The 13,740-nt window shown below is 48.0% G+C and overlaps 1 protein-coding gene across 1 annotated transcript in view; it reads left to right on the top strand.

Moving 5' to 3' along the window:
- The first annotated feature begins 1,038 nt into the window (after nucleotides 1-1,038).
- Nucleotides 1,039-13,740, top strand: part of LOC306918970 (rho GTPase-activating protein 27-like) — a 94,750-nt gene continuing 82,048 nt past the window's right edge. The window contains exons 1-4 of the mRNA XM_079531809.1: nucleotides 1,039-1,098; nucleotides 8,249-8,381; nucleotides 9,713-10,073; nucleotides 11,926-12,796. Coding sequence (XP_079387935.1) covers nucleotides 8,351-8,381; nucleotides 9,713-10,073; nucleotides 11,926-12,796 — 1,263 coding nt within the window. The 5' untranslated portion in view covers nucleotides 1,039-1,098; nucleotides 8,249-8,350. The remainder of the gene's footprint in view (nucleotides 1,099-8,248; nucleotides 8,382-9,712; nucleotides 10,074-11,925; nucleotides 12,797-13,740) is intronic.

The raw sequence follows: 13,740 nt of genomic DNA, 5'->3' as shown, positions 1-13,740 counted from the left end.
GGATTCCAAATAAGCCAGCTGGCTTCTTCCCTTCCTTGCATTGTATTTGTGTTCTTTGATATGTATTTCTATTTCTATTATGTATGTCTATTTTTTGTACTACGTGCTAAATAAATAAACCTAAAAAAACCTAAACCTAAAGTATGTTTGAAAGACTGGATTGATTGATTGATGGATTGATTGATGGATTGATTGAAGTATTTGCAGAATTACAGTACCTTTCAAGCACAACTCAATACAAACTGTGAACGACTCAATAAAGCATTACACTTGTTTACAAGAGGGTCCACCTTGTTCAATTCATCATAACATTTAGAGACGTACAAATATACACTTCTATAAAGCCATAAACAGGAAGTCATCATAAAAGGAGGCAAACTGGGAACAAAAACATGTGAGTAAGGGGGGGGGGGGGGGGCAGTTTCGAACCCTTTGAGGCGGTTTTGAAGGAGTCTAGGGATTCACATGTCTTAACGACTGTTGGTAGCATTTTGGTGGCATAGGAGCGAAAATAATTGAGTTCCTTTGTACTCTGTCGTCGACCCTATTAAAGCCATTCCAGCCTGTCAAAGTGGGCAGGGGTGAGGTGGGTTCGGGGGAGTGTGAGGCCAAGTAGGAGCCTGACCAGTTTGTTTTTGCGGGGGAAGTCTGGAGCCTTGTTTTAATGGCCTCTGAGGTGCTGTGGTACCAGGAGAAGCCATGAGGTGGTGCTGTGGTACCAGGAGAGGGCTCCTGTTAGGGTATTTGTGTAATTTGTCACAGTGGCCACTAGGGGTCAGCCTTACACCTCATTTAACAGACATATATAACTATACAACTCTCTCAGACTTTACCTCTGTGTAGCTCCACCTCTCTCTCTCTCTCTCTCTCTCTCTCTCTCTCTCTCTCTCTCTCTCTCTCTCTCTCTCTCTCTCTCTCTCTCTCTCTCTGCCACACCTCGCCCTCTCTTTGACTTCAAGTGTCCAACCCCCCACTGAACAATATGATAGAGAGACATACAGACACGCACACAGAGAGAGAGAGAGAGAGAGAGAGAGAGAGAGAGACGCAGTGATTTTGGACTTTAGACCTGCGGTTCTAGAAAGAAATGTTCTACAGGTAAGATGTCTGTCTGTCTGTCTGTCTGTCTGTCTGTCTGTCTGTCTGTCTGTCTGTCTGTCTGTCTGCCTGCCTGTCTGTCTGTCTGTCTGTCTGCCTGCCTGTCTGTCTGCCTGCCTGTCTGTCTGTCTGTCTGTCTGTCTGTCTGTCTGCCTGCCTGCCTGCCTGCCTGTCTGTCTTCTGTCTGTCTGTCTGTCTGACTGTCTGACTTTCTCCTGCGCTGTTTTTAAAAGAAAGACAAACACCAACAAGTTGAAACAGCCAGGTGTGTGTGTGTGTGTGTGTGTGTGTGTGTGTGTGTGTGTGTGTGTGTGTGTGTGTGTGTGTATCAGTGCCATGGCTCAAAGGCACACAGGGGGATGGATTGGGAACCAGCCACTCTCTCTCTCTCTGCGGGTCCATTTGGTTTTTAAAGTTTGAAGCAGAACTAAACCAGAAGTCTTCACTAAAAACAGCTCGTTGTAAAAAGATTGAAGTCGTTAAAATGGACCGAAACCTTAATGTACTCACGTAGTTCTTTAGTAGTTATTTAGTAGGAGTTTAAATAACTTTTACTTTACTTGTAAAGTATTTCTATTGTTCTACTGTTGCTGTCACCAACAACATGTTTATTGTGTTCTGCAGACCTATAGATCCTATCTATGTCAACCTGTTTAATGCTGTGATGCATTCCTTGTGGCTGCTCTGCCACTGTGAGCTTGTAGATCAGATATGTATGTGTGCTTATGTCTTTGGTATACTTTACGTACATGTGGTCACTTTTGTGAAAGTACAAAAGTGTCAGTAAAAAGGAGATGTGAGAGTACAGAGTACTTGTTTGTGTGCTTGTGGTTGGTCTACAGGTGTGAGCTTGTAGATCAGATACTGATCGAAGTACTTTGAGTGCATGTTGTCACTTTTGCACTAAAAATACAGTTAAAGTACTTTGACAAAAGTACAAAGAGAGTACTAGGAGAGTACTAATACTAGAGTACTTGTTTGTGTTTGAGTACCGTCGCTTTAAGTTACACACCGCTTCCTGGTTTTATGATTGACAGGCTCATTCCATTCCAAGGCGGGAACGGCCCGCCCCCTTTGGGGTGGTTTTGTGGTGTGTGTGTGTGTGTGTGTGTGTGTGTGTGTGTGTGTGTGTGGGCGTGCACTAGGACAACATTCCAGTGTGTTCCCTGGTAGGCGTGGTGTGTGTGTGTGTGTGTGTGTGTGTGTCAGAATTCACAACAATGTTGAGAAGCATTCAGGTCGGAGAACTTTGAATGAAACACAGAGAGACAGTAAACTATAGGATCATAGAATGCAGAGAGACAGTGTAGCGTCTCAGTAAACTATAGGATCATAGAATGCAGAGACAGTGTAGCGTCTCAGTAAACTATAGGATCATAGAATGCAGAGAGACAGTGTAGCGTCTCAGTAAACTATAGGATCATAGAATGCAGAGAGACAGTGTAGCGTCTCAGTAAACTATAGGATCATAGAATGCAGAGAGACAGTGTAGCGTCTCAGTAAACTATAGGATCATAGAATGCAGAGAGACAGTGTAGCGTCTCAGTAAACTATAGGATCATAGAATGCAGAGAGACAGTGTAGCGTCTCAGTAAACTATAGGATCATAGAATGCAGAGAGACAGTGTAGCGTCTCAGTAAACTATAGGATCATAGAATGCAGAGAGACAGTGCAGCGTCTCAGTAAACTATAGGATAATAGAATGCAGAGACAGTAAACTATAGGATCATAGAATGCAGAGACAGTAAACTATAGGATCATAGAATGCAGAGACAGTAAACTATAGGATCATAGAATGCAGAGACAGTAAACTATAGGATCATAGAATGCAGAGAGACAGTGTAGCGTCTCAGTAAACTATAGGATCATAGAATGCAGAGAGACAGTGTAGTCAGTGTCTCAGTAAACTATAGGATCATAGAATGCAGAGAGACAGTGTAGTGTCTCAGTAAACTATAGGATCATAGAATGCAGAGAGACAGTGTAGTGTCTCAGTAAACTATAGGATCATAGAATGCAGAGAGACAGTGTAGCGTCTCAGTAAACTATAGGATCATAGAATGCAGAGAGACAGTGTAGTGTCTCAGTAAACTATAGGATCATAGAATGCAGAGAGACAGTGTAGTGTCTCAGTAATCTATAGGATCATAGAATGCAGAGAGACAGTAAACTATAGGATCATAGAATGCAGAGAGACTTGATTGATTGATTGATTGAAGAATTTATTAACAGTTTGCAGAATTACAGTACATTTCAAGCACAAACTCAATACAAAGGCTGTTAACTGTGAGTGGACGACCCAATTAAGCATTACACTTGTTTCCAATAGGGTCCACCATGTTCAAATCATCAAAACATTTAGAGACGTACAAATAGACACTTCTATAGACAGAACAGGAATTCATCAAAAGAGGGGTAAAAAGGGAAAAGAAATATATACAGTGAGGGGAAAAAAGGGGGGGGGCGGGGGGGGATTCAGATTTTACGGGGGCCAGTTTCGAATTGCAGCCATCCGTAGGTGCCCTTTGAGAGCGGTTTTGAAGGAGTCAAGGGATTCGCATGTCTTAATGACAGTTGGTAGGGCGTTCCACATTTTGGTGGCATAGGAGCGAAAATAATTTAGTCCCTTGTTTGTGCCGAATCTGGGTTGTACATGGTTCGTTGCACTCCCTCTGGTGTTGTGGGTGACAGTAAACTATAGGATCATAGAATGCAGAGAGACAGTGTAGTGTCTCAGTAAACTATAGGATCATAGAATGCAGAGAGACAGTGTAGTGTCTCAGTAAACTATAGGATCATAGAATGCAGAGAGACAGTAAACTATAGGATCATAGAATGCAGAGAGACAGTAAACTATAGGATCATAGAATGCAGAGAGACAGTGTAGTGTCTCAGTAAACTATAGGATCATAGAATGCAGAGAGACAGTGTAGCGTCTCTGTAAACTATAGGATCATAGAATGCAGAGAGACAGTGTAGCGTCTCAGTAAACTATAGGATCATAGAATGCAGAGAGACAGTGTAGCGTCTCAGTAAACTATAGGATCATAGAATGCAGAGAGACAGTGTAGCGTCTCAGTAAACTATAGGATCATAGAATGCAGAGAGACAGTGTAGCGTCTCAGTAAACTATAGGATCATAGAATGCAGAGAGACAGTGCAGCGTCTCAGTAAACTATAGGATCATAGAATTCAGAGACAGTAAACTATAGGATCATAGAATGCAGAGACAGTAAACTATAGGATCATAGAATGCAGAGACAGTAAACTATAGGTTCATAGAATGCAGAGAGACAGTGTAGCGTCTCAGTAAACTATAGGATCATAGAATGCAGAGAGACAGTGTAGCGTCTCAGTAAACTATAGGATCATAGAATGCAGAGAGACAGTAAACTATAGGATCATAGAATGCAGAGAGACAGTGTAGCGTCTCAGTAAACTATAGGATCATAGAATGCAGAGAGACAGTGTAGCGTCTCAGTAAACTATAGGATCATAGAATGCAGAGAGACAGTGTATAGCGTCTCAGTAAACTATAGGATCATAGAATGCAGAGAGACAGTGTAGCGTCTCAGTAAACTATAGGATCATAGAATGCAGAGAGACAGTGTAGCGTCTCAGTAAACTATAGGATCATAGAATGCAGAGAGACAGTGTAGCGTCTCAGTAAACTATAGGATCATAGAATGCAGAGAGACAGTGTAGCGTCTCAGTAAACTATAGGATCATAGAATGCAGAGAGACAGTGTAGCGCCTCAGTAAACTATAGGATCATAGAATGCAGAGACAGTAAACTATAGGATCATAGAATGCAGAGAGACAGTAAACTATAGGATCATAGAATGCAGAGAGACAGTAAACTATAGGATCATAGAATGCAGAGAGACAGTAAACTATAGGATCATAGAATGCAGAGAGACAGTGTAGTGTCTCAGTAAACTATAGGATCATAGAATGCAGAGAGACAGTGTAGCGTCTCAGTAAACTATATGATCATAGAATGCAGAGAGACAGTGTAGCGTCTCAGTAAACTATAGGATCATAGAATGCAGAGATACAGTGTAGAGTCTCGGTAAACTATAGGATCATAGAATGCAGAGAGACAGTGTAGTGGAGTGTTGTCCAGATTATTTTAGAGAAGGGAGAAGAGTCTGGGACATGTGGAGCGTTGTCCGGGGTGTTTTAGAGAAGGGAGAAGAGTCTGGGACATGTGGAGCGTTGTCCAGGGAGTTTTAGAGAAGGGAGAAGAGTCTGGGACGCGTGGAGCGTTGTCCAGGGTGTTTTAGAGAAGGGAGAAGAGTCTGGGACGTGTGGAGCGTTGTCCAGGGTGTTTTAGAGAAGGGAGATGAGTCTGGGACGTGTGGAGCGTTGTCCAGGGTGTTTTAGAGAAGGGAGAAGAGTCTGGGACGTGTGGAGCGTTGTCCAGGGTGTTTTAGAGAAGGGAGAAGAGTCTGGGACGTGTGGAGCGTTGTCCAGGGAGTTTTAGAGAAGGGAGAAGAGTCTGGGACGTGTGGAGCGTTGTCCAGGGTGTTTTAGAGAAGGGAGAAGAGTCTGGGACGTGTGGAGCGTTGTCCAGGGTGTTTTAGAGAAGGGAGAAGAGTCTGGGACGTGTGGAGTGTTGTCCAGGGTGTTTTAGAGAAAGGAGATGAGTCTGGGACGTGTGGAGCGCTGTCCAGGGAGTTAAAGAATTCAAACCAAGACAAACTCCTCCTTTCACAATAACATCAATGCCCCCCCCCCCCCCCCCCCCCCCCCCACGCACACACAAAGGTTGTGGGGGGGGGGGGCATTGCCACCTTGTGGCATTGCTGTAAGTTAGAATTCATTGGATTGTTTTGGATTTCATGTTGTGAACTTAAATGTCATGCATAATTTAGTTAATTTCATGATGTCATGGTCATTAAAACTGATTGTATTTACAAGGTACCGTAAAGAGAACAGGACAAGATTTCTTGTATGTCATTGTCTCCACCATGAAGGCTGAAGGCATGGGGAGAGAGTATGTTTTATTGTCTCCACCATGAAGGCATGGGGAGAGAGTATGTTTTATTGTCTCCACCATGAAGGCATGGGGAGAGAGTATGTTTTATTGTCTCCACCATGCAGGCATGGGGAGAGAGTATGTTTTATTGTCTCCACCATGAAGGCATGGGGAGAGAGTATGTTTTATTGTCTCCACCATGAAGGCATGGGGAGAGAGTATGTTTTATTGTCTCCACCAGGCCGAAGGCATGGGGAGAGAGTATGTTTTATTGTCTCCACCAGGCTGAAGGCATGGGGAGAGAGTATGTTTTATTGTCTCCACCATGAAGGCATGGGGAGAGAGTATGTTTTATTGTCTCAACCAGGCTGAAGGCATGGGGAGAGAGTATGTTTTATTGTCTCCACCAGGCTGAAGGCATGGGGAGAGAGTATGTTTTATTGTCTCCACCATGAAGGCATGGGGAGAGAGTATGTTTTATTGTCTCCACCAGGCTGAAGGCATGGCGAGAGAGTATGTTTTATTGTCTCCACCAGGCTGAAGGCATGGGGAGAGAGTATGTTTTATTGTCTCCACCATGAAGGCATGGGGAGAGAGTATGGTTTATTGTCTCCACCATGCAGGCATGGAGAGAGAGTATGTTTGTTTGTCTCCACCATGAAGGCATGGGGAGAGAGTATGTTTTATTACATACTCTCTATGTAAAGGTGTGTGAATGTGTGTGTGAATGGGTGAATGTAATGCAGTCTATGTAAAGGTGTGTGAATGTGTGTGTGAATGGGTGAATGTAATGCACAATCTATGTAAAGGTGTGTGAATGTGTGTGTGAATGGGTGAATGTAATGCAGTCTATGTAAAGGTGTGTGAATGTGTGTGTGAATGGGTGAATGTAATGCACAATCTATGTAAAGGTGTGTGAATGTGTGTGTGTGATTCCACATTTTTTGTTCAAGATTGTTTTGAAAATAGCCGATATACAAGCTCACACCGTGACGCATTGCACCACGTTGTGAGCTTGTAGATCTGCTGTCTTAAAATAGACAATGCATTGTGTGTGTGTGTGTGTGTGTGTGTGTGTGTGTGTGTGTGTGTGTGTGTGTGTGTGTGTGTGTGTGTGTGTGTGTGTGTGTGTGTGTGTGTGTGTGTGTGAGACTTGTACCGACATGACACACATACCTGTCATACCTCCACCACCCCTCTCTCTCCCCTTCCTCCCCCCTCCCCCCTCCTCCCTCTCTCTCCCCCCTCTCCCCCTCTCTCTCCCCCCTCTCCCCCTCCCCCTCTCCCCCCTCCCCCCTCTCTCTCCCCCTCTCTCCCCATCCCCCCTCCCCCCTCTCTCTCCCCCTCCCTCTCTCTCCCCCTCCCCCTCTCCCCCCTCTCCCCTCTCTCTCTCCATCCCCCCTCCCCCTCTCTCTCCCCCCACTCTCCCCCTACCCCCTCTTCCCTCTCCTCCCCTCTCCTCCCCTCTCCCTCCTCCCCCTCCCCTCTCCCCCCTCCTCCCCTCTCCTCCCCTCTCCCCCCTCCCCCTCCCCCCTCCCCCTCCCCTCTGCCCCCCTCCCCTCTCCCTCCTCCCCCTCCCCTCTCCCCCCTCCTCCCCTCTCCTCCCCTCTCCCCCCCTCCCCCTCCCCCCTCCCCCTCCCCTCTCCCCCCTCCCCCCCTCTCTCTCCCTACCCCCTCCTCCCTCTCTCCCCTCTCCCCCCTCTTCCCTCTCCTCCCCTCTCCTCCCCTCCCCCTCCCCTCTCCTCCCCTCACCCTCCCCTCTCCCCCCCTCTTCCCTCTCCTCCCCTCTCCCCCCCTCCCCTCTCTCCTCTCCCCCCTCTCCCCTCTCCCCCCTCCTCCCCTCTCCTCCCCTCTCCCCCCTCCTCCCCTCTCTCTCCCTACCCCCTCCTCCCCTCTCCTCCCCTCTCCCCCCCTCCCCTCTCCCCCCTCCTCCCCTCTCCCCCCTCCTCCCCTCTCCCCCCCCTCCCCTCTCTCCTCTGCCCTGTAAAACCATAAGAAACACATTTCCTTCCTCTTTTGTGTGGAGTAATCAGTCGATGACATCATCATCATCTGACAAACAGATCATATTCATGTCCAAAATATCACAATAAAATACTGTCTGTCTGCCTGTCTGTATATAATCTTATAATGACCAGTTGACACACCCCCCCTCCCCCTCCCCTCAGGACTCCTGACTTCGACCCTTGACCTTCTGAGAGGCCCAATCGTGCTGGCCGAGGGGCGTGGCCTGTCCTAACGAGGGGGCGTGTCCTGTGGTTGTCATAGCGATGATGATGACGTCCTCCTTGCTGACTGGAGGTGAGTCCCCCGCTACCGGCTCACAGCCTGATGGTGACGCTATAGTGTAGCAGAGTGGCTCACAGCCTGATGGTGACGCTATAGTGTAGCAGAGTGGCTCACAGCCTGATGGTGGCGCTATAGTGTAGCAGAGTGACTCACAGCCTGATGGTGGTGCTATAGTGTAGCAGAGTGGCTCACAGCCTGATGGTGGTGCTATAGTGTAGCAGAGTGGCTCACAGCCTGATGGTGGCGCTATAGTGTAGCAGAGTGGCTCACAGCCTGATGGTGGCGCTATAGTGTAGAAGAATGGCTCACAGCCTGATGGTGGCGCTATAGTGTAGCAGAGTGGCTCACAGCCTGATGGTGGCGCTATATGTAACAGAGACATATAGACTTAAACAAACATTATGTTGTAATTGATGTTGTAAGATAAGAGCGCCCCTCACTTCACACAGGTGTGATTCCCCCCCCCCCCTTTTTGAGTGGTGTAAACCACTCCTACGACTGCCTTTGTTAGTTTACGTGTCTGTCTGTCTGTACCAAAAAAATGAGCATGGTTGCTATGGTCATCCAGTTCACACGGGTGATTTCATTACGTCAGACCACAGCTGATCAGTCTATATAAGACCTTACACCACTCAGTTCACACGGGTGTGATTTTTTTATTTACTTTCCAGGCATGGGAATGTTCCACATATATATATATATATTTTAACTTTCCAGGCGTGGGATTGTTCCTTATCTGTAACTTTCCAGGCGTGGGATTGTTCCTTATATATATTTTTTGTAACTTTCCAGGCGTGGGATTGTTCATTATTTCTTTGTTACTTTCCAGGCGTGGGATTGTTCCTTATATTTATCTGTACCTCTCCAGGCGTGGGATTGTTCCTTGTATATATTTCTCTGTACCTCCCCATCCGTGGGATTGTTCCTTATATATATTCCTCTGTACCTCCCCATCCGTGGAATTGTTCCTTATATATATATATTTATCTGTACCTCTCCAGGCGTGGGATTGTTCCTTGTATTTATTTATCTGTACCTCCCCATCCGTGGGATTGTTCCTAATATATATTTATTTGTAACTTTCCAGGCGTGGGATTGTTCCTTATATACATAGTACCTCTCCAGGCGTGGGACTGTTCCTTATATTATTTCTCTGTACCTCCCCATCCGTGGGATTGTTCCTTATATATATTTCTTTGTAACTTTCCAGGCGTGGGATTGTTCCTTATATATATTTCTTTGTAACTTTCCAGGCGTGGGATTGTTCCTTATATACATATTTATCTGTACCTCTCCAGGCGTGGGATTGTTCCTTATATACATATTTATCTGTACCTCTCCAGGCGTGGGATTTGTCCTGGTGGAGTTCCCGTACGAGTACGAGGGGCGGGACGGAGCGCTGGTGTCAATCAAAGCCAACGAGCGCTACGTCCTATTGGCCAAGACCAACGACCACTGGTGGCACGTGACCAAGGGGGACACGCCCCTGGCACGCCCCTTTTACATCCCCGCCAAATACGTGCGGGAGCTGCCCGGCGACCCCCCCTCCCCCCTGGACCTTGACCCCTTGACCCCTGGGATGACCCCCGTGACCTCTGTGACGACCCCCGTGACCCCCCCGGTGACCTCTGTGGAAGCCGGTCCCATCCCGGTGTCCGTAGCGTTGCCCGTCCCAGCCCCGGGACCGAAGACCTCCTCTCACAGGTACAAATTAACACCCTTATAACAGTGGGGGGACCCCCAGGGGTCCTTGAGGGAGTTCCAGGGGGTCTGGGGACCCCCAGGGGTCTTTGAGGGAGTTCCAGGGGGTCCGGGGACCCCCAGGGAGTTCCAGGGGGGTCCTGGGACCCCCATGGGTCCTTGAGGGAGTTCCAGGGGGTCCCCAGCTAAATGATATTTAGGAACCAAATGGACCCTTATGGGTCTGTAACTAACTGTAATATAAATTGGTTTTACAATCTAAATTGGGGGTCCCAGAGTCAGAAATGCCATTAAATGGGGGTCTGTAGCCTAATTCAGGTCAAACCTGGGGGTCCTTGGTTGAAAACCACTGAAAACCACCGTGAAAATCTTCTCTTATGGGGGTTGTTCTAATGTTCTAATGGGGGTCATTTATGTCCTAATGGGGGTCATTTATGTCCTAATGGGGGTCATTTATGTTCTAATGGGGGTCATTTATGTTCTAATGGGGGTCATTTATGTTCTAATGGGGGTCATTTATGTTCTAATGGGGGTCATTTATGTCCTAATGGGGGTCATTTATGTCCTAATGGGGGTCATTTATGTTCTAATGGGGGTCATTTATGTTCTAATGGGGGTCATTTATGTTCTAATGGGGGTCATTTATGTTCTAATGGGGGTCATTTATGTCCTAATGGGGCTCATTTATGTCCTAATGGGGGTCATTTATGTTCTAATGGGGGTCATTTATGTCCTAATGGGGGTCATTTATGTCCTAATGGGGGTCATTTATGTCCTAATGGGGCTCATTTATGTCCTAATGGGGCTCATTTATGTCCTAATGGGGGTCATTTATGTCCTAATGGGGGTCATTTATGTCCTAATGGGGGTCATTTATGTTCTAATGGGGGTCATTTATGTCCTAATGGGGGTCATTTATGTCCTAATGAGGGTCATTTATGTCCTAATGGGGGTCATTTATGTCCTAATGAGGGTCATTTATGTCCTAATGGGGGTCATTTATGTCCTAATGGGGGTCATTTATGTCCTAATGGGGGTCATTTATGTCCTAATGGGGGTCATTTATGTCCTAATGGGGGTCATTTATGTTCTAATGGGGGTCATTTATGTCCTAATGGGGGTCATTTATGTCCTAATGGGGGTCATTTATGTTCTAATGGGGGTCATTTATGTCCTAATGGGGGTCATTTATGTCCTAATGGGGGTCATTTATGTCCTAATGGGGGTCATTTATGTCCTAATGGGGGTCATTTATGTCCTAATGGGGGTCATTTATGTCCTAATGGGGGTCATTTATGTCCTAATGGGGGTCATTTATGTCCTAATGGGGGTCATTTATGTCCTAATGGGGGTCATTTATGTTCTAATGGGGGTCATTTATGTTCTAATGGGGGTCATTTATGTCCTAATGGGGGTCATTTATGTCCTAATGGGGGTCATTTATGTCCTAATGGGGGTCATTTATGTTCTAATGGGGGTCATTTATGTCCTAATGGGGGTCATTTATGTCCTAATGGGGGTCATTTATGTCCTAATGGGGGTCATTTATGTTCTAATGGGGGTCATTTATGTTCTAATGGGGGTCATTTATGTCCTAATGGGGCTCATTTATGTCCTAATGGGGGTCCGCGGGCTAATTAGTGTCAATTTGCAGAACCAAAGGCGTGCGTGCGTGCGTGCGTGCGTGCGTGTGTGCGTGCGTGCGTGCGTGCGGCCGTGCGTGCGGCCGTGCGTGCGCCCCCTGCCCTGAATGGGTTAAGAGCGTCTGATAAATTAATACATTGTAGATTGATGATGATGATGATGATGATGTAATGATGATGATGTAATGATGATGATGATGGTGTGTTTTCAGGGATGAAGGTGTTTCCAGTAAGAGCAGCTCCAGAGGCAAAGCGGGCGACGAGGTGACCATCCGGGTTCGAACCGAGGCCGGTAGTCGGCGCCGCACGGAGAACCGCATGTCCACGTTCGGCGTCCCCCTGGAGCCCCTCCCCCTCCCCCCGGGAGGGGGCGGAGACCATCCTGCTGTCGACACCGTCGACGACAGCATCGGGACCGCCGTGTCGGAACCACAATGGACTACAAACATGGACTCTAGGACTACAACGGTGGCTGGAAGGACTACAAACGTGGCGGCGGCGGTGTCGGGTTCATCAACGACTAGTACGAACGTGGAGAGGAGAGGCAGCCTCTCCCCGGTGACTCCTCCTACGGTGCCCGTCCGAAACCACGCCCACCCCATCGCCGTGGAGACTCCCGTCGCTCCGGAGATGCCAGCTGTGCCAGCCGTTGTCCCTGTAATGCCCTCGGTTCCAGCGGTTCTAGCGGTACCAGTGTCACCGGCACCAGTACCAGTTGAAGTGCCATCGGTGCTAGTCACGCAAGCGGTACCGTCTGTGGTTCCATCATCGGTCGTACCATCAGTACCATCCGTGGTGCCATCAGTACCATCCGTGGTGCCAGAGGTGCCCGTGGTACCATCTGTACCCGTGGTGCCAGAGGTGCCAGCCATGCCAGGGGTGTCGGTACCATCGATGGAACCAGCGCCACCGGCCAGGGACTCGATCTCCCCGTCGTCCCTCAGACCACCAGAAGGTCCTGAAAGCTCCCCGTCGTCCCTCAGACCCACAGAAGGTCCTGACAGCTCCAGGTCTCGACAGCCTGAAGACCCTGACCCAACGCAGCCTGAAGTCGAGGAGGAGGTTCTGGTGGAGGAGAAAACGGTAATGTGGTTTAGGGACACTGTGTGGTTTAGGGACACTGTGTGGTTTAGGGACACTGTGTGGTTTAGGGACACTGTGTGGTTTTGGGCCTAGTGCTAGTGGGTTTTGGGCCTAGTGCTAGTGGGTTTTGGGTCTAGTGCTAGTGGGTTTTGGGCCTAGTGCTAGTGGGTTTTGGGCCTAGTGTTAGTGGGTTTTGGCCCTAGTGGGTTTTGGGCCTAGTGCTAGTGGGTTTAGGGCCTAGTGTTAGTGGGTTTTGGGTCTAGTGCTAGTGTGTTTTGGGCCTAGTGTTAGTGGGTTTTGGGTCTAGTGCTAGTGGGTTTTGGGCCTAGTGCTAGTGGGTTTTGGGCCTAGTGCTAGTGGGTTTTGGGCCTAGTGCTAGTGGGTTTTGGGCCTAGTGCTAGTGGGTTTAGGGCCTAGTGTTAGTGGGTTTTGGGTCTAGTGCTAGTGGGTTTTGGGCCTAGTGCTAGTGGGTTTAGGGCCTAGTGTTAGTGGGTTTTGGGCCTAGTGTTAGTGGGTTTTGGGCCTAGTGCTAGTGGGTTTTGGGCCTAGTGCTAGTGGGTTTTGGGCCTAGTGCTAGTGGGTTTTGGGCCTAGTGCTAGTGGGTTTAGGGCCTAGTGTTAGTGGGTTTTGGGCCTAGTGTTAGTGGGTTTTGGGCCTAGTGCTAGTGGGTTTTGGGCCTAGTGCTAGTGGGTTTTGGGCCTAGTGCTAGTGGGTTTTGGGCCTAGTGCTAGTGGGTTTAGGGCCTAGTGCTAGTGGGTTTAGGGCCTAGTGCTAGTGGGTTTAGGGCCTAGTGCTAGTGGGTTTAGGGCCTAGTGCTAGTGGGTTTAGGGCCTAGTGCTAGTGGGTTTTGGGCCTAGTGCTAGTGGGTTTAGGGCCTAGTGCTAGTGGGTTTTGGGCCTAGTGGGTTTTGGGCCTAGTGTTAGTGGGTTTTGGGCCTAGTGCTA

This window comes from Electrona antarctica (assembly GCF_951216825.1).
Source record: "Electrona antarctica genome assembly, contig: scaffold_110, whole genome shotgun sequence".
Taxonomy (NCBI): Eukaryota; Metazoa; Chordata; class Actinopteri; order Myctophiformes; family Myctophidae; genus Electrona; species Electrona antarctica.
This window is presented reverse-complemented; position numbering and strand designations above follow the sequence as displayed.